Source organism: Dama dama, chromosome 1 (assembly GCF_033118175.1).
Source record: "Dama dama isolate Ldn47 chromosome 1, ASM3311817v1, whole genome shotgun sequence".
NCBI classification, from domain to species: Eukaryota; Metazoa; Chordata; class Mammalia; order Artiodactyla; family Cervidae; genus Dama; species Dama dama.
Genome location: NC_083681.1, coordinates 79240237 through 79260336, shown reverse-complemented (window position 1 = coordinate 79260336; position 20100 = coordinate 79240237). Strand labels below are relative to the sequence as shown.

Below are 20100 nucleotides of genomic sequence, written 5' to 3'. Positions count from 1 at the left end.
ATATGCATGGAAACATTTAGAAGCCCTTACATTAAAATAAGTTTATCTGAAGCCCTTATGTCTACAGGGGGTGCAAGATGATAAAATTAATACATTTGACCAATATTGAACAAAGGTGTAAACATAAGGAAATTCTAACATATGATACCACACTGTTTTGTTTTGTCTTTATTCTTTTTTTTTTCCCCCACAGGGAAACATTCCATATAACATACATGGGTTGATATAATCTCTGCTATAGCTATACTTTTGTATATGCAAATGAGTACCCTGGCAAATATGGTAGGTTATTTCAATCTCTTTCTTGCCAGGTTGTGGGAAGATATGTGAGATTTAAACATTTAATTCCATTGATGTTATCTGAAAATACCATTCAAATATCTAATACATAGAATTTTTGTGTGCATTTGCTTTTAATTTCTTAGTGGAAAGAGCATGCTACCTGACTTGGATTCTCCTTACACACGCACGTATAAATTCTTTTGTGCGACTTCCTTCTTGGCTGTATGATGGTGCACAGACTGAGTGCTCTGTTACCCAGGAAACAGCCCTCAATGTCCCCACTGCCCCCATGGCTGCAACTGGGACCATCCGTGAGCTCTTGCTCAAGTTTTTTAACCTTCTACATAACTTAAAATATGTAATACATATTTTCTTAAAATGTAACATTTTTCCTCCTCCCCAACTGCATTTTCATTAAAACTGACATATATTGAATTGTTTGTAACACAGATGGTATATTTAGCCAGGGAGAAACCAAGGTCACAATGAGGAAATTGAGCCACTGGAGAGACTGTGATGTAACTAAAATTTGTTTTAGATAATGAAGTTTCGTAAATACTTCCTTTGGATAAAAGGATTCTCTATAGAAAAAGAAAAGTTTTAAAATTATTATATATTACACAATATCATACTGAAAAAAAAAATTTTAAAAAAGGATATACAAGCATACATCTATATCATCTATCTATATATATTTATATGTGTCATATATTTCCAGAATATTATTTTGTCTGATTTCACATTAAGGCTGCAAATATCCTCCATACAACATTAAATGCAGAGGTATAAGTACAGTGAATTAAAGATATATATGAATACTCCTAAGAAAACATCATTCTTATCATGAATATTACTAAGAAAACAGGATACCAGAGTAGAATGTAGATTTTTTTTTTGAATGTAGATTTTTTTAACGTGAAAGAATTCGCTGAGGTTTGCAACACTGTATAGTAGGTGGTGATCAAAACCATCCTCAAGAAAAAGAAATGCAAAAAAAACAAAATGGTTGTCGGAAGAGGCCTTACAAATAGCTGAGAATAGACGAGAAGCTAAAGACAGAGGAGAAAAGGAAAGATATAGCACCTGAATGCAGAGTTCCAGAGAATAATAAGGACAGATATGAGAGCCTTCCTAAGTGATCAATGCAAAGAAATAGGGAAAACAATAGAATGGAAAAGACTAGAGATCTCTTCAAGAAAATTACAGATACCAAGGGAACATTTCATGCAAATATGGGTACAATAAAGGACAGAAATGGTATGTACCAAACAGAAGCAGATAATATTAAGAAGAGCTAGGAAGAATACACAGAAGAACCAAATAATGATAATAATGACCCAGATAACCAAAATGGTGCAATCACTCAATATGCCAGCAAATTTGCAAAACTCAGCAGTGGCCGCAAGACTGGAAAAGGTCAGTTTTGATTCCAGTACCAAAGAAAGGCAGTTCCAAAGAATGTTCAAACTGTGCACGATTGCACTCATCTCACAAGCAAGCAAAGAAATGCTCGAAATTCTTAAAGCTACGATTCAACATTACGTGAACCGAGAACTTCCAGAGAGAACTTCCAGAAGTTCAAACTGAATTTAGAAAGAGCAGAGGAATCAGAGATCAAATTGCCAACATCCATTGGATCATAGAAAAAGCAAGAGAATTACAGAAAAACAACTACTTCTGCTTCGACTGTGCCAAAGCTTTTGACTGTGGATCACCACAAACTGTGGAAAATTCTTAAAGAGATGGTAATACTAGACCACCTAACCTGCCTCCTGAGAAACCCGTATGCAGGTCAAGAATTAACAGCTGGAACCAGACATGGAACAAAGTGTCCTTTGCCAACAAAGGACTGTATAGTCAAGGCTATGGTTTTCCAGTAGTGATGCATATATGTGAGATTTGGACCATAAAAAAGGCTGAGCATTGAAGAACTGATGCTTTTGAACTGTGGTGTTGGAGAAGACTCTCAAGAGTCCCTTGGACTGCAAGGAGATCCAACCAGTCAGTCTTAAAGGAAATCAATCCTGAATATTCATTGGAAGGACTGATGCTGAAGCTGAAGCTCAATACTTTGGCCACCTCATGCGAAGAGCTGATTCATTAGAGAAGACCCTGATGCTGGGAAAAATTGGCGGGAGCAGAAGAGAATGACAGAGGAGGAGTTGGTTGAATGGCATCACTGACTCAATGGACATAAGTTTGAACAGGCTCCAGTAGATGGCGAAGGACTGGGAGACTTGGCATGCTGCAGTCCATGGGGTCACAATGAGTCAGACACGATGGAGTGTCAACAATTAAAAGAAAAGCAATAGCAAAAAAAAAAAAAACTGATTTTTTTTTTAATATACTAATGCTTTACTAAAAAAATAAGAAATAGAATTGATACTATTACAAGGAAAACAAGTGTCAGGATTCTCTGTGAACTCTAGGAAAGTAAATAAAAATATAATATTCATAAAATTAAATTATGTATGTGTTGATTGGAAATCCACATTTATCTCATCAAGTGCATTGCTTATAAGATTTTGAACCTCTGATATCCTAACCTATCCCCATATACATGCTTTCTTATATCAGAAATATGGCACTACAAATAGGAAAACATGAAGTGACATAAATCTTTGTTTAGTTTGCTTCTGAAAGGCTACTGAAAGAAAAAAAACTCTACACTGGTAAATGCTGATTTTCCTGTAAGATAAGGTGGGGGGTATTGAAGAGAATTTTTTGTTTGTTTCACCAGCTTTAGAATTGTATGAAATGTATGAAATTACTTTTCCAAAGTTTACTACCTGTGCTGATCTCCTGATTATTATTTTTAGAACTATACTCTAAAAAAGTTATGTGTTTTCTGTCCAATTCCACTGGAAACTGAACTTGCTGGATGGTAGATTTACCGAAACACTGGGTACTCAAAATTCCTAGCCTCCAAACATTTCTCTTCACATCACAATGCAAGATGGAAAACCCTGCTTTTGCTCATCAGGAGATCAGAAATATTCCCATGAATACCTTGATTTAATTATTCATTAAAAACACAATATTTTGGGAAGGCAATAAGATCCCAGAGTCACTAAATGACTAAGAATTTCGAAGAATACCAAACAAGTTACAAGCAGCTTTGTAACTCTGACTTAATTTTTCTCTTTTAATTCCTGAATCTTCAGGTTTTCTTGTCCCACTCTTGTGTCCTTTCTTACTCACACAATTAAGCATTTATAGAAAACATCTGCTGCCATTGCTCAGTTCCCAAGTCATGTCAGACTCTTTGTGGCCCCATGGACTGCAGCAGGCCAGGCCTCCAAATATTAAATAATATGACACTGACATTTCAAAGATGCTCCTTAGTGTTTGTGAAAATATTTGAATGGTTATCGGCAGGAAAAGGGATGCAGTTCCATTCTGGTCATACATTATCAACAGAAAGTTGTACATGGAAAAGAACCAAATATCCTCATGTTTTGCTGTGATTTGACATAGAATAAAACTGCTATCTTGCAAACGTCACCAAAGCTATCCATGTATTGTTAAAATAAGCCACCACATGAAGTATGCTATTTACCTGTAATGAAACCTCTGATGTTCTCATGTGCTTTGCAACACAAATAGGGCAATTTATGCATTTTTCTCTCCCTCTGTGACTCTCCTTGAGGAGTTGCCAAGCAATTTTTTGACTGTCCCTGAAGCATTAAAATATAACAGAATGCAAGTAATGAGGTGTAGTTATTAATAATCCAGAGCAGTTTGTATGTACCTGTAAATAAGTTACATATATTGGTTTCCTATTTTTTTTTTTTTTTTTACCATTTATTAATGTTCTCTTTTTTCCTGCTTTGATAGCTATTTTCTGTACCCATTTGGCTAGGCTATGGTGCCCAATTGTTTAGTTAAATATCAGTCTAGTGTCACTGTGAAAATTATTCTTTTTTAAATTTTTATTAACACTTAAATGAATAGACTTTCAGTACAGCCAATTGCTCCTCAAAATATAGGTGGGCTTCATCTAACCAGTTGAAGGTCTTCAAAAGCAAATACTGAGGTCCTTTAAAGGAAAAAGTGTCTGTCTCTAGACTTTATGTAAGTAATTAAATAAACTGAAAGTAACAATGCATCAAGTAGATTTTATATATGTATACAACTATATATAAAGGACAGGGAGCTATATTTAATATACTGTAATAAACTGTGAACTGACTGAATAAACCATAAAGGATATATATATATATATACATATATATATATATAGTCTTTATCTGCTATTTCCAAATTGATCCCTCCCCCCACTTTCCACTTTAACCATAAGTTTTTTTTCCATGCCTCTAGTTTATTTCTGTTCTGTTGCTAAGTTAGTTTGTAGCATTGTTTTTAGATTGCACATGTAAGTGATATCATGCAGTATTTGTCTTTCTCTTTCTGACTTCACTTAGTATGATACGCTCTAAATTTATCAATATTGATACAAGTGGCATTATTTCCTTCTATTTTTATGACTGAACAGTATTTCATCATGTACATACACCACATCTTTGTCCATCCCTCAGTGGACAGGTGTCTTCCATGTCTTGGCTTTTGTTAGTAGTGCTTCTATGAACCTTGAGGTTCATGTATCTTTTTGAATTGCTCTTCTCCATATATGTGCTCAGAAGCGGGATTGCTGGATCACATGACAACTCTATTTTGTACTGTTTTCCATAGTGGTGATGGTGGTTCAGTTGCTAAGTCATGCCCATCGAGGCAACACCAAATTATATTTCCACCAACAGTGTAGGAGGATTCCTTCTTCTTCACACCCTCTCTAGCATATACTCTTTGTCGACTTTTAAAATGATAGTCATTCCGAACAGTGGGAAGTGATAACTTACTGTAGTTTTGATTTGCATTTCTCTAATAATTATCAAAGTTGTGCATTTTTTATATGCCTACTGGCCATTTGTATGTCTTTTTGGATAAATGTCTATTTAGACCTTTTGCTCATTTTTTGACCGGGAGCAGTCTTCCCCTAAATATACACATATTCCATTCACTCAACTTCTCAAGTGTTTATTTAACCAATATTCTTACAGAGGGCTACCTGACAACTTTAATCAAAATTTAAGTTCCATCCTGGCTACTTCCTCTTTTTCATTTTCATATTGCTCAACAACACCAACCATACTATAGAGCTCACTTTTCATTCTTCAAATTTTCTGTATTTTCTCTAAGCCTCATGAAGAAAGAGTCTTGGTTGTTAAGATAGCAATGCATGTTTATTTTCCTGAATGAATCGTTTATGTAATATTTATTAGCCATTCTTTTTGTACCTTTTACTCTGCTAGTACTACAGAAAAACTGTGAATGTACTATACATTATCTGGTTTATAAAAATAAGTGCTTTAAGAAAGAGACACGTTAATAGGTCACACATGAGAACACGTGGGAATGGCAGTTAGATGAGGGCCTGAAACTAGGTATGGGTGAATATCTGAGCAGGGATTAGCCGTCTGTTAATGATATATTTTGTTTCAAAGTAATGAAGAGTTTTCTTTATTTCTGTGCTTCTCATACATCAATTCTTTTTCATCCAATAGAGGCAAATTTACAAGGCTTAAACACACCAATAATAATATACATTCACTAATACATCACCCATTGTTAGCATATCCTAGAGTGAATTTTAAATAGTATATTTGCACATATTTCCCAGTTTCTAGAGAGGGCATTTTTCACCTCTTTGTTCCTCAAACTGTAGATCATCGGATTCAGCATGGGTATTACTAAAGTATAAAATAAAGATGCCATTTTATCAGTATCAAAGGAATCACTGGATTTGGGCTGCACGTACATAAAGAAGAGAGTGCCATAGAATATGATTATCACTGTCAAATGAGATCCACAGGTGGAGAAAGCCTTGTGTCTGCTTTCTCCTGAATTCATCCTGAAGATGGTGACAAGGATCAAGATATAGGACACGAGAACCATCAGAAGAGATGAAACCAAATTAAAAATTGAAAAGATCAGAATTATCCATCTAATCTCATGTGTGTCTGAACAAAGCAAAGATATCAAGGGCAGACTATCACAATAGAAATGCTTAATGACATTATAACCACAAAACGATGAAATAAAAATTTTTCTGACGGTCAGCAGAGACAAAAAGAGGCCGTACAGCTAGGGAATGGCCGCTGGTCCGTGACGTAACCTTTGTGACACGATCCTGTGTAGAGCAGAGGGTTACAGACGGCCACGCGGCGGCCACAGGCCATCGCAGACGGCGTGAAAACTTCACTGTGATAAACGCGCTGAACAAAGTGAGCCGGGTGGCGCACCGGTGGTAGAGATTGTACGCCGGTCTGCGGCAGCATTCACCAGCGTTCTGGGCCCTACAGGGGCTGACTAACCAAGGCCAGTGAGGGCCGGGCGTCTGAGCAAAAAGCACATGGGTGTTTGCAGCCTGGAGTCTGTGCCGTGAGGATAGCCCAGCCCAGGTTACCCCCACTGAGCCCAAGTGAACAGTGAGGAAGAGTCCAAACAAAGGCCTAGCCTGGAGCTCAGGGGGACCCGTGACTCCTGCGAGGATGAACTCAGTCAGCAGCTCAGGCTGTGTTTGTCCAGCCAGGCCATTCGGGAAACACAAACTGGGAATAAACATAAAAATAACTATAACCTTCATGAGCTATGATGGGACTGTCATTGTAACAAGTGGCTAAAATCTTAAATCTTATGCTTATGGTTTGCTAATTTAATTGGCAGCTCAGTTCTCTCTCTCCCAAATCACTTAGCTCCTGACAGGTGTCTTAGATATGACACATAAACAGTAAAAAACTAAAATAAAATAAACAAAAATAAACAAATTGACTTCAATCTAAATGAAAATTAAAACAAAGTTTTGTCTGTCAAAGGACAGTCTCAAAGTATTAAAAATGTGACCCTCACAATGGAAAGAGTTGGGAATCATATGCCTGATGTGTCTAATGTATTGAATAATGTTTTGTATAAACACTTTTATAACTCAACAACAGAAAAATACCCGAATTAAAAACAGACAAAGGATGTGAACAGAAATTTCTCACAGGAGATATACAAATGACCAATAATCACCTGAAAATATGTACAAAATACAGTGGACAAGGGTGAACATTGGACCTTCACTGTAAAACCACACTAAGTACAGAGGTTAGAGAAGCTAAATCATCCCCATCCTCCCCCCACCCCCCCTCTGCCGGGGCCACCAATTACACCTTTCAACAATAAATGCAAGACAGTAAGTGCAATCTACAAAGAGAGATAAAATATATATATTTAAATGCATACATTTAAACGTCAAAGCAATTTTTTGAGAGACAATAAAGTGAGTCTTGGTAAGAGCTACTAAATAAATAAAGAATGGAAAATAATCTAAATTTTAAGCAAAAGATACATCCCCACTTCATAATTTTGAAGGGACAGTCCTGTGCATAAATTTGTATTTGTACAGGTTTTCTTTTTCTTTCCAGTCTGCAACAGATGTCCAGTCAGTCGTTTAAGGGATGATTTGACAGCCTCAAAGATTTGTAGGTGGGAGGGAGTGAGAGTCCTCCATAATCAGATATCACGGGGTGGTGAGGCCACAGTGTCGTGAAACGGACGCTTTAATATTTCATTCTGACCTCCCCTCTAGCGAAAAATAAAAAATGATGACTTTCAAATGGCATTGGTCCTTGCAATGATATGGAGACCTCTGGGAAACTCATGTTATATCAGAAGCAGATAAATTACAAGGACTATAAACACATGGATATAATGCCTTTAATTCAGACATAATCGGAAAACACTGTGGGAATCTGCCATTATCTGGTGTTAAAATGTAATCGATTCTAACACCAGAAAAAAAAAAAAAAAATGTTCTACTCAAAAGAACCTGGAGTAACAGGTAAATTTGGCTTCGAAGAATAAAATGAAGCATGGTAAAGGCTAACTGAATTCTGCCAAGAGAATGCAGTGGTCATAGCAAATACCCTTTGTCAACCACACAAGAGAAGACTTTGCACATGGACATCAACAAATGGTCAATACCGAAATCAACAGGGTATTAGACCAGAAACTTCAGTTATCAAAACAGATTGTTAAAGCTATGGCTGAATGACCAAGGTGGGGTATTAGGAAATAAACTTCAAGTCATTGATGAGGCCATGAGTCACTGGACTCTTAGAATCAAAAACATATATAATCTACTCACCTCTAATGAGGAACCTTCTGTTCCCAGTGTGTTCCTAACAACCCAGTGAGAAGAATTTATGGGTTTTTTTGCTCCATTGAGACTCTCCCTGAGGAGAAATGATACAATCTGATAATTAGATGCAAAGCATTTTAAAGCTTCAAGCAAAGCCAACGGGATGCCTGGGGATTATGCAGGACATCTTTATATTCCTATACAAATAAAGGTATGTTAGGTAACTTTCCACAGTTTTCCCTGGTTAAGTTTCCTCTACTGCAACCCAGAGATCCAAAATCAATTGTATTAATTGGGCAGGCATTTCAGATTTTCTTGCAACCCTTAATTTTCTCCTCTTAATATAGCAGCTTTTCATGACTTCATGGCTGAGGACGTAATGGACAAAGGTTTGAACAATGCTTACTGCACTGTTTTAAAAATTCATAAGGGAAAATAATATTTATGTTATCAACTTTCTCCTTATTTATGGTGTTTTATTATTGGAGTATAATATACATACTAATGGGGCACAGCCTGATGTCTCAGATGATAGAGAAACTGCTTGCAATGTGGGAGACCCGGGTTCAATTCCTGGGTCACGAAGATCCCCTAGAGAAGGAAATGGCAAACCACTCCAGTGTTCTTGCATGGAGAAGTCCATGGACATAGTAACTGGTGTTGCAGTCCATGGAGTTGAAAAGACTTGGACACAACTGAGTGACTAACACTTTCATACATATTAACACATGTGTACAACATACACTTAAAACTTAACACATCTGTATAATCAGAATCCAAATTAAACAGCAATAACAAACCTAAACTAAAACATTACCAGGACTCCTAAAAATAATCTGGCTTTTAAAAAGGCATTGAATGCAAGCAACTCCTGCAGCTCAATTCCTGAAAAATAAATGACCCAATCAAAATGTGGGCCAAAGAACTAAACAGACATTTCTCCAAAGAAGACATACAGGTGGCTAACAAACACATGAAAAGATGCTCAACATCACTCATTATCAGAGAAATGCAAATCAAAACCTCAATGAGGTACCATTACACACCAGTCAGAATGGCTGCTATCCAAAAGTCTACAAGCAATAAATGCTGGAGAGGGTGTGGAGAAAAGGGAACCCTCTTACACTGTTGGTGGGAATGCAAACTAGTACAGCCACTATGGAGAACAGTGTGGATATTCCTTAAAAAACTGGAAATAGAACTGCCATATGACCCAGCAATCCCACTCCTGGGTATATACACCGAGGAAACCAGATCTGAAAGAGACACGTGTACCCCAATGTTCATCGCAGCACTGTTTACAATAGCCAGGACATGGAAGCAACCTAGATGCCCATCAGCAGAAGAATGGATAAGGAAGCTGTGGTACATATACACCATAGAATATTACTCAGCCATTAAAAAGAATTCATTTGAATCAGTTCTAATGAGATGGATGAAACTGGAGCCCATTATACAGAGTGAAGTAAGCCAGAAAGATAAAGACCAATACAGTATGCTATTGCATATATATGGAATTAAAAAAGATCGTAACAATAACTGTATATGCAAAACAGAAAAAGAGACACAGATGTACAGAACAGACTTTTGGACACTATGGGGGAAGGCGAGGGTGGGATGTTCTGAGAGAATAACATTGAAACAAGTATACTATCAAGGGTGAAACAGACCACCAGTCCAGGTTGGATGCATGAGACAAGTGCTCAGGGCTGGTGCACTGGGAAGACCCAGAGGGATGGGATAGGGAGGGAGGCGGGAGGGGGGATCGGGATGGGGAACACATGTAAATCCATGGCTGATTCATGTCAAGGTATGGCAAAAACCACTACAATATTGTAATTAGCCTCCAACTAATAAAAATAAATTGAAAAAAATTTGAAAAAATAAAATAAAATGCCACTTAAAAAAATAAAAAAAGGCATTGATATCTGTTATTGGCACTCCTCTGGATTCTTTCTTCACATAACATACTCTCTTGACTACTCTAGATCTTGTGCATTTCTATATAAATTCTGATGCCAACTTAAGTCTTAAAAATGGAATTTTGATTGCTCTTGCTTTAAATATATAGGAAAATTTAGGGAGAACTGATTTCATCATATTTAGTTCTTTCAGCCATTGAGCTTGGCACATTGCTGCTTTTATGTTTACTTTAATATTTCAGTAATGTATTTGTAGTTCCTAGCAATGAACTCACTCAAATCATTCATTAGTTTTCCCTGAGTATTTTACAGACTTTTTCTGGTGTAATGAATTGTTGAAAATTTTGCTTTAGCCTGTTTTATGCTAGCATATAGCAAAATAACTATTTTTGTATGCTGATATTATAGCCATCAACCTGGTAAAATTCACTTCTTATTTCTAATATTTTAGATTGAAATTTATTTTTGGATTTTTAATTAACACATATCCACTTGAGAATAACTTCCCTTTTCTTTTCGTTTCCCCAAACTTAAAAAAGTTTGTTTCATAATTTGACAGAAATTTGAGATGGCAGCAACCATAAAGGGGATATGGCTAATGTTTCATTAAGGCAAATATTTTTGATGTATTGCTCATTGTTGTACTCGCCACCAAAAGAACACTAACTGCCACCTTCTACTTGTCAGGATGCCAGTGTAATGGGCACTAGTATTTAAATGTTGTATAATCAGGTTCACTTCAGTTCAGTCGCTCAGTCGTGTCTGACTCTTTGTGACCCCATGAGTCGCAGCACGCCAGGCTTCCCTGGCCATCACAAACTCCCAGAGTTTACTCAAACTCATGCCCATCGAGTCGGTGATGCCATCCAGCCATCTCATCCTCTGTCATCAGCTTCTCCCCATGCCGTCAATCTTTCCCAGAATCACGGTCTTTTCCAATGAATCAACTCTTTGCATGAGGTGGCCAAAGTATTGGAGTTTCAGCTTCAGCATCAGTCCTTCCAGTGAACACCAAGGACTGATCTCCTTCAGGATGGACTGGTTGGATCTCCTTGCAGTCCAAGGGACTCTCAAGAGTCTTCTCCAACACCACAGTTCAAAAGCATCAATTTTTTGGCACTCAGCTTTCTTCACTGTCCAACTCTCACAACCATACATGACCAGTGGAAAAACCATCGCCTTGAACAGACAGACCTTTGTTGGCAAAGTAATGTGTCTGCTTTTTAATATGCTATCTAGGTTGTTCATAACTTTCCTTCCAAGGAGTAAGTGTCTTTTAATTTCATGGCTGCAATCACCATCTGCAGTGATTTAGGAGCCCAAAAAAATAAAGTCTGACACTATTTCCACTGTCTCCACATCTGTTTCCCATGAGGTGATGGGACCAGATGCCATGATCTTAGTTTTCTGAATGTTGAGCTTTAAGCCAACTTTTTCACTCTCCTCTTTCACTTTCATCAAGAGGATTTTTAGTTCCTCTTCACTCTGCCATAAGGGTGGTGTCATCTGCATATCTGAGGTTATTGCTATTTCTCCTGGCAATCTTGATTCCAGCTTGTGCTTCTTCCAGCCCAGCATTTCTCATGATGTGCTCTGCATATAAGTTAAATAAGCAGGGTGACAATATACAGCCTTGACATAGTCCTTTTCCTATTTGGAACCAGTCTGTTGGTCCATGTCCAGTTCTAACTCTTGCTTCCTGACCTGCATACTGGTTTCTCAAGAGGCAGGTCAAGTGGTCTGGTATTCACATCTCTTTCAGAATTTTCCACAGTTTATTGTGATCCACACAGTCTAAGCCTTTAGTGTAGTCAATAAAGCAGAAATGGATGTTTTTCTGGAACTCTCTTGCTTCTTCGATGATCCAGAGGATATTGGCAATTTGATCTCTGGTTCCTCTGCCTTTTCTAAAACCAGCTTGAACATCTGGAAGTTCTCGGTTCATGTATTGCGAATATATACACACAAAAACATTTTATTAAAAGACACAAGAATGTCTTTAAAAAATATCTAATGATAGATATAGTTTAAAAAAAAAAAGGTTTCCCTTCAATTGAAACATAAACACTTGGCAAAGTGAGAACAGTGATCTGGACTTGAGTGTCTTGCACTGAAACTTGAGGTTAAGCCAAAGTTGACACCAGTAGAATGATCACAACTTGAACATCTACCGTTTTTAGTTTGCATGCTTTTCATACATTACTGCTTTTGAGTAATTTGTCACACAAAATAAACAGTTGTCTATAATCTAATTTATCATGCATGCCTTTTATATTTACCTCTATATGGGGATTTTGCAGAGATTTTTCCACACCCTGCGCAGAGCACCTTTTACTTCCTTGTTCCTCAAGCTGTAGATCATAGGGTTCAGCATGGGTATGACCAAAGTGAAAAATACCGAGGCCATTTTGTCAGTATCAAAAGAGTGGCTGGCCTTGGGCTGCATGTACACAAAGGCTAGCGTGGCGTATAGTACAACTACCACTGCCAGGTGAGAGCCACAGGTGGAGAAAACCTTCTGCCTGCCCTGTGTAGTGTTCATTTTTAGGATGGCCTTAAGGATCAGTATGTAAGACACAAGGACTATCAGGAGAGATGAAACCAAATTAAACGCGGAACAGACCAGTATGAACAGCTCGATTTCCCATGTGCCTGAGCACAGCAAAGTTAGCAAGGGGAGACTGTCACAGTAGAAATGACTGATGATGTTATGGCCACAGAAGGATGAAAGAAATATCTTGATGGTAGTTATCAGAGAAACGGAGGCGCTGTAAACATAGGGGACGGCGACCAGCACCCAGCATACTCTCGGTGACATCACTACTGTGTAGAGCAGAGGGTTGCAGATGGCCACGTAACGGTCATAGGCCATTGCCGACAGGATGAAGAGTTCACTGATGATGAACAAGTTGAAGAAAGTCAGCTGCGTAGCACACCAATGGTAAGAGATTGTGTTTTGATCAGCTACGAAATTTACCAGCATTTTGGGTCCCACAGATGTGGAATAGCCCAGATCGATGAAAGCCAGGTTTCTGAGAAAGAAGTACATGGGTGTCTGTAGCTTGGAGTCCACCTTGGTGAGAACGATCATGCCCAAGATTCCCACTGCCGACACTGCATAGATGGTGAGGAACAGCACAAAGAAGGGAGCCTGCAGCTCAGGCCGGTCTGTGATTCCTGTGAGGATGAATTCAGCAGGCATCGTTTGATTTTGTTTGTCCATCCAGGCCATCAACAAAAGTAACTGTGGGAAGAACCGTAAGAATAGACAGTGGGGTTCAGAAGATACCATCTGATAAAAGTTTAGTACGCAAAGCCATTATGTGTAAGACGAATCTAATTATGTTTGATGGAGTGATATCAAACAAGACTCAGCTCCATCACTGAACCTGGAACCAAATTTAGAAACCATTATGAGGTAAGATGGACTTCCTGGTGGCTCAGCGATACAGAATCTGCCTGCAATGCAGGAGAGGCGGTTTGGTCCTGGAAGATCCCCTGGAGAAGGAAATGGCAACCCACTCCACTCTCCTTGCCTGGGAAATCCCATGGACAGAGGAGCCTCGCAGACTAGAGTCTATATAGTTGCAAAGAGTCAGACACAACTAAACCACCAGCACCAGCATCATAACCTAAAATATATAGTAGTCATTTTACTTTTTGTCTCATGTTCTGGTTCTCATTGCAAAATACACACAGTTCCTTTATGGCTCTGTTACCAAAATGTCATTATAAACATTTGGGCAGAAAGGGAAACCTGATTTTTTTTTTCAAAAATATTTTTCAGTTGAAATACATAAAATTGGTAAAAATGTATCAAATTTTAGAAAGAATCATAATACAAAATAACACTCCTTTCTTTCTTTCCTTTAGAACTTCAGTCCCAGTCTCTGAAGAAAACTATTAGTAACTTATTGATAGACTTTGATTTACTTCTCTTCAGTGTAATTCCACGTATTCAAACGTTATTTTCATTCCAATATCCATTTTGTAAAAAATTGTACTAAATTGATTATCTCCATAGAAAATAGTGAGATTGAATCTTTAGCTCATCCATATAAAAATCAGTCACAGACTGGTCAAGAACTTGGTATTAAAAGAAAAATTTTAAACTCACAGTGCTGAAACTGAAGCTCCAATATTTTGGCCACCTGATGCAAAGAGCTGACTCATCAGAAAAGACCCTGATGCTGGGAAGGATTGAAGACCAAAGAGAAGGGGCAGCAACAGACAAGATGGCGAGATGGCATCACCTACTCAACGTACGCGGATCTGAGCAAACCATGGGAGGTGGTGAAGGACAGAGGAGCCTGGCTGCAGCCCTTGGGGATGCAGAGAGTAGAGCATGACTTAGGGGCTGAGCAACAGTAAGTTAAATGCTAGAACTTCTGGCTGTCATAAGCAAATATAAATGTCAAGAAAACCAGAACATAAATTTGCTTAATTTGGAAGATGAAATCTGCCTCATACAATTCATTCTTTCTAAAAATCTATTCACAATATTAACAAACTATTTACAAAAAAGGTGAAAAGCAAACATTCATTAGCAGCAACCAGACAAGAAAGAGGGGAAAGTCTAGGGCTTTTAGCTACAACAGTTTTACTCAAGGAAAAGACTTTTTCCACAGAAGCTTGTGTATTGTGGCAAACCTTTTCATCCAAATTATGTTGTGCTTTACAAATCCTTGGAGTTCTGAAACTCAACTGAGTTGATTTTTTTTTTTTTTCATTTAAAAATTATCTTTATTAAAGCAGTTTGAGATAAAGTCCTATGGTATTGAAAACAAGACAAGCTTTCAATTCATGGGCATGTTTATGACTTGGAGGAGTTTGACTTCCTAACTATGAATTTGACACTCAGCCTTATGTGTCTGGGTCTTCATGTGATGAATTAAAGAGCAGGATGGTTTATTTGTGGTTAGAGGCTCCTTGGGTGTAATCAGAGGAATATTCACTTCTCTATGTAACAACAAGTTCTCACCTTATTATTATTATTAATTATATACTTTCATCTGATTCTTCCCACATCACCCCCACCCAAGAATCAAAGCACCAACTGGAAAAAGAAACAGGAAATCTGAGCAATAAGACTGACCTTTCTCTGATAGATGCACAAACTTCAGAGTTTCACCAGGACTTGAGGAATGAATGGATGTAAAACCCATTAATTATTATCTTATGCAAACTCAAACACCCAGTCTTAGCTATGTATTCTAAAAGTTTGCAAACAGTCTCAACTGAGATACATGGGTTGGTCAGATTGAGAATATTCTCTTTCAAAGGGCAGACAGAAAAAACTTAGGAGGATAAAAAAGAAGAAGGATCTTGAATGAGTCTTAAAGTAGGTCAGGGTCAGCAGTCTTTAGGTGAGTTAACATCAGCAGAAATATTTACACCATTATTTTAAAAGTATGAAAGGACAACAATACTTTCTCATTCAATACAGCTAATAAGGCCAAAAGTCCTTATCTTCCCTTTCCTTATTTTGTAAAATACACCATATTTTCTCAATCAGGGAGCACTAACTCTGCAATTATGTAGCACTAGTGAAGGTCATAAAATCAGTCTGAATCTTTTCCAATTACATCTTTGGAATTTGACAAATAGTGCATATGGCAAATCCTCCTTAGCAAACACCAAAATTTTATAACTTAAGATGTCCAGTATTATACTCACCAAATTTGGGATTCAGTGTCAATTGCTAAACCACTATTATGTGGCTTATAATCCATAAATATTATTTAGAACTGTACCGCTTCATTATAATGATATCCCATGATGCTAGATTCTCAAACACGCAGAAATTCTATCAGCTGAGTAACACAGTTTGTGTTTTACTTGTACTATGTATCTGGGAGCTGTGGAGAGATGTAGGGAGGTCTTCTGCCCTCTTCTTCTCATCCTTCAAAAAATAATTCTTCCTATTCAATTCTGATGTGTGCAGTTTGCAACACAAAACACAGGAGATCAAGAAGAAAGCTTCTCTTAAGGCATTTAGATTAATGAGAGTGAAGAGGCAATACCCTAGGCTAGATTATGAAGTGTTTAAGGTGCGGCAAATTCATAAATACTAAAACTATAATGAATGCACTAGATTAAGAAATCTTCCAAGGATTGATATTTCTTGACTCTTATTAGTATTGATTTTAGACTCAGTTTTGCTCCACTATATATATAATGCTTCCAAGCCTTCAGCCTCATTATCCATATAAAATTAAATTTGATACAAAGGTGATAGGGTCAAAAACCTCCTATCATGGTGGTGTGGAGGACATAGTACCCTGAGTAAAAAAGTCTATTTTGGAAACCAGGGACAAGTGAAAGTCTCCTTCCTGTTGCATGGGTTTAAAAGGGCCAAGTCAGTGTAGCCCACACACTCCATGTTAGTAGAATTTTCTGACATCTGTGCAAGGAGAGAATACCTGCAAACAGGAAAGAATAAATTAACAGCTTCATCTCTGTATAGGAGCTGATTTTTCCTGAACGCCTCTTGAGACAAAGGGCAGAAGAGGTTGGCCTTTTTGGCATCCCAAGGTCCTTCTGCCTGTGGGTGTGGTGGGAGCCAGTGAAGGAACCGTGACTTTGAAGGCAAATTCTAAAGATGTCAATGTGATTCCTCAGCATAATATTGATGAAGAATGACCCAGAGAAGGAGTAAAAGAGGAACCATGGCAGCTTCTCAGAAAATGTTTTTAAAAGTGTATTCTGTATTATTTTGCCTTTTCCATCGACTTACTCCTGCAAATATCACTGTAGCAGACACAGCTGTCTTCCATGCTGTGTGTTTGAGGTCACCTCTGAATTGATCTGGGCTTCTCTGGTGGCTGAGACCGTACAGAATCTGCCTGCAATGCGGGAGACCCTGGGGCGATCCCTGGATGGGGAGGTGCCCTGGAGAAGGGAATGGCTGTGCACTCCAGTATTCACACCTGGAGAATTCCATGGAGAGAGGAGCCTGGTGAGTTACAATCCATGGGTTGCAAAGAGTCAGACATGATTGCTTGACTGACACTGTCTTTTTCTTTCTGACTTGACCTACAGCCAAGATAGATTGTGTTCTGACATGCTGGTTGCTTCCCATCTCTAGTGTTTGACTTCATTTCCTGAGGGCAAAGGGATCTGGCTTGGACCCCACCCACAGCAGTTTGTAAGGTCCTCGGATCTAATGTGTTAAGAGAAATATTAAACTAATAAGTGACAGGACTCAATGGACCAAAACTCAAACTTTTCTAGCCCTCTTTTATGCAGGAAGCTAAAATATCTTAAGTAATTGAAATTCAGTTGCGTGCAGCAGTAAGTTTTCTTTATTGCACACTTTGTTAGCTTTCTCCCTAATCAGGGGAGTCTCTTGTTCCTTATCCCTCATTTTTGCTTCCTAAAATCCTCTACCAAATAAATATTAAAGGTCCAGCTCCTTGCCTCAGAGTCTTCTCTTGAAACTTACACTCTGACCATCACTGCCTCTTATATGATGTTAACAGAAAGAGGCAACAAATATGTACATAGCACAAATAAAACTCTATGGAGCCATAATAATAGTAATAATATTGTCTTACTGTATAACTGAAAGTTCTATCAGAAACTGTTACCATCTGAGGCATAGACGGTTCTTTAGTATCAGAAAGTCTGACCTGCAATCACTGTCTTTGCATAAACTGCATTTTAGGTGGAGCTTTCAAAGAATACCTACACCTCCTTCAGAATGTTTATGGTTTTAGAATCCCAGTATAGAGTTAATAACAAATAGAAAAAAGGATTGTTTACTATTTCCAAAGAATATAATAATGGAGTAGTAAAATATATCACTTCTCCATAAATCAGTTATGACGAGACTATTATTCATGGACTAATGTATTGGGTCTGGCATCAGTGACTAAATTCATCTATAATTTTAAACTGAAGATAGAAATCAAGAATTGTCACTGGAGCTAATCTAGCAGTCAGCCATTCACTCACCTATAACAAGGAATGCCTTCTTGTTCTGCCATGTGGTTAGTAGTCTGACTGCAGTCAGATCAATTTTTGAATGTCCCTCCCCTTTGAGACAGTCCCCCAGAAACTTGAATGCAATTTCTTGATTATTCCCAAAGCATCTAAGAACATGAAATGAAGCCAGTAGTCTTCGTTAATTATTTTTGATTTCCCTATTGAGGAAACACTCTTTTAAATGCAATTCACATGCTTTTCTGTCCTTAATTTTATTGCGCTCACTCAAATATCTAGATTTCAGTTTATCATTCATTGAGTAGACCCTTTAATCACCCATAAATTACTTCAACAGTCACCATTTTCCACCATGACTTCTGCCCAAGTTTATGACTGAGGATAAAGACAAAACTCTTTAAACATGTCCTAGAGTGGTTCTAAAGACTCAGAAGGAATACAAATTATGAATATGCATGTAACCCATTTTTCATTTTTAAGGGACTAAATTGAGTTGATCATACCCTAATTCTGTATCCTATAATCGTCTGCAATCCTCATTTGCCATTCCCACTCCAGTTTTCCTTCCTCATACAGGCACCTTATCAATGAGAGCTGATATACACTCTTAAAAAGAAATACAGTTGTATAATGTAAATATAGTATACGCTTTAGTACACTCATGTTGTTATTTAACTTGCTTTGATGTTTAAAGAGTCTCATCCAACTCTATATTTTTGAAACACATTCATTCTACTGTGTGTGTGTGTGTGTGTGTATGTGTGTTAGTTGTTCAGTCGTGTCCAACTCTTTGCAACTCCATAGACTATAGCCCACCAGGCTCCTCTGTCTGTAGAATTTTCTAGGTAAGATTACTAGAGTGGGTATCCATTCCCTTCTCCAGGGGATTTTCATAATGCAGGGTCTGACTCCGGGTCTCCTGCATTGCAGGCAGATTCTTTATCATCTGAGTCACCAGGGAAGTCCCGTTTTAGTACAAACACACCATTATTTATCTCTATTCTGTTTTGTAAAATTACTATAATCTGGGTCTCCTTTAATTTAAAGTGGTTGCTTCCATAGTAGTGGGATTCAGCTAATTACTAACTCTGGGATTTTATCTGTGTCACCACAGTTAATGACTTTGTGTGTGGTCCCCACAGATCCATGAATGAACTTTTCTGTGATATATTGGGTTAGTCAAAAAGTTTGTTTTTTCCCATAAGATGATGGTAATACCACCTATTTAACGTTAATTTCATTTGAAAAAATTTGGTTAGATTGTATCCTCAGTTCAATTCAGTCGCTCAGTCCTGTCTGACTCGTTGTGACCCCATGGACTGCAGCACGCCAGGCCTCACTGTCCATCACCAACACTCAGGGTTTACTCAAACTCATGCCCATTGAGTCAGATATGACATCCAACCATCACATCCTCTGTCATGCCCTTCTCCTCCTGCCTTCAAACTTTCCCAGCATAAGGGTCTTTTCAAATGAGTCAGTTCTTCACATCAGGTGACCACAAGTATTGGAGTTTCAGCTTTAGCATCAGTCCTTCCAATGAACATTCAGGACTGATTTCCTTTAAGATGGACTGGTTGGATCTCCTTGCAGTCCAAGGGACTCTCAAGGGTCTTCTCCAACACCACAGTTCAAAAGCATCAATTCTTTACCACTCAGCTTTCTTTATAGTCCAACTCTCACATCCATACATGACTACTGGAAAACCATAGCCTTAACTAGATGGACCTTTGTTGGCAAAGTAATGTTTCTGCTTTTTAATATGCT

At 38.0% G+C, this 20100-nt stretch overlaps 1 protein-coding gene and 1 pseudogene across 1 annotated transcript; both read right to left on the bottom strand.

The window, feature by feature from the left end:
* Positions 1-5910: 5910 nt before the first annotated feature.
* Positions 5911-6928, bottom strand: LOC133070015 (olfactory receptor 8K3-like; annotated as a pseudogene).
* Positions 6929-12670: 5742 nt separating this feature from the next.
* On the bottom strand, positions 12671-13621 carry LOC133056290 (olfactory receptor 8K3-like). The gene has a single exon (XM_061141463.1). It carries the CDS (start codon positions 13619-13621, stop codon positions 12671-12673), a length of 951 nt encoding a protein of 316 aa, XP_060997446.1.
* Positions 13622-20100: the final 6479 nt, after the last annotated feature.

Excerpts from the sequence above, each read along its gene's own strand:
- LOC133056290 (XM_061141463.1), bottom strand. The coding sequence starts at position 13,621 with ATGGCCTGGATGGACAAACAAAATCAAACGATGCCTGCTGAATTCATC.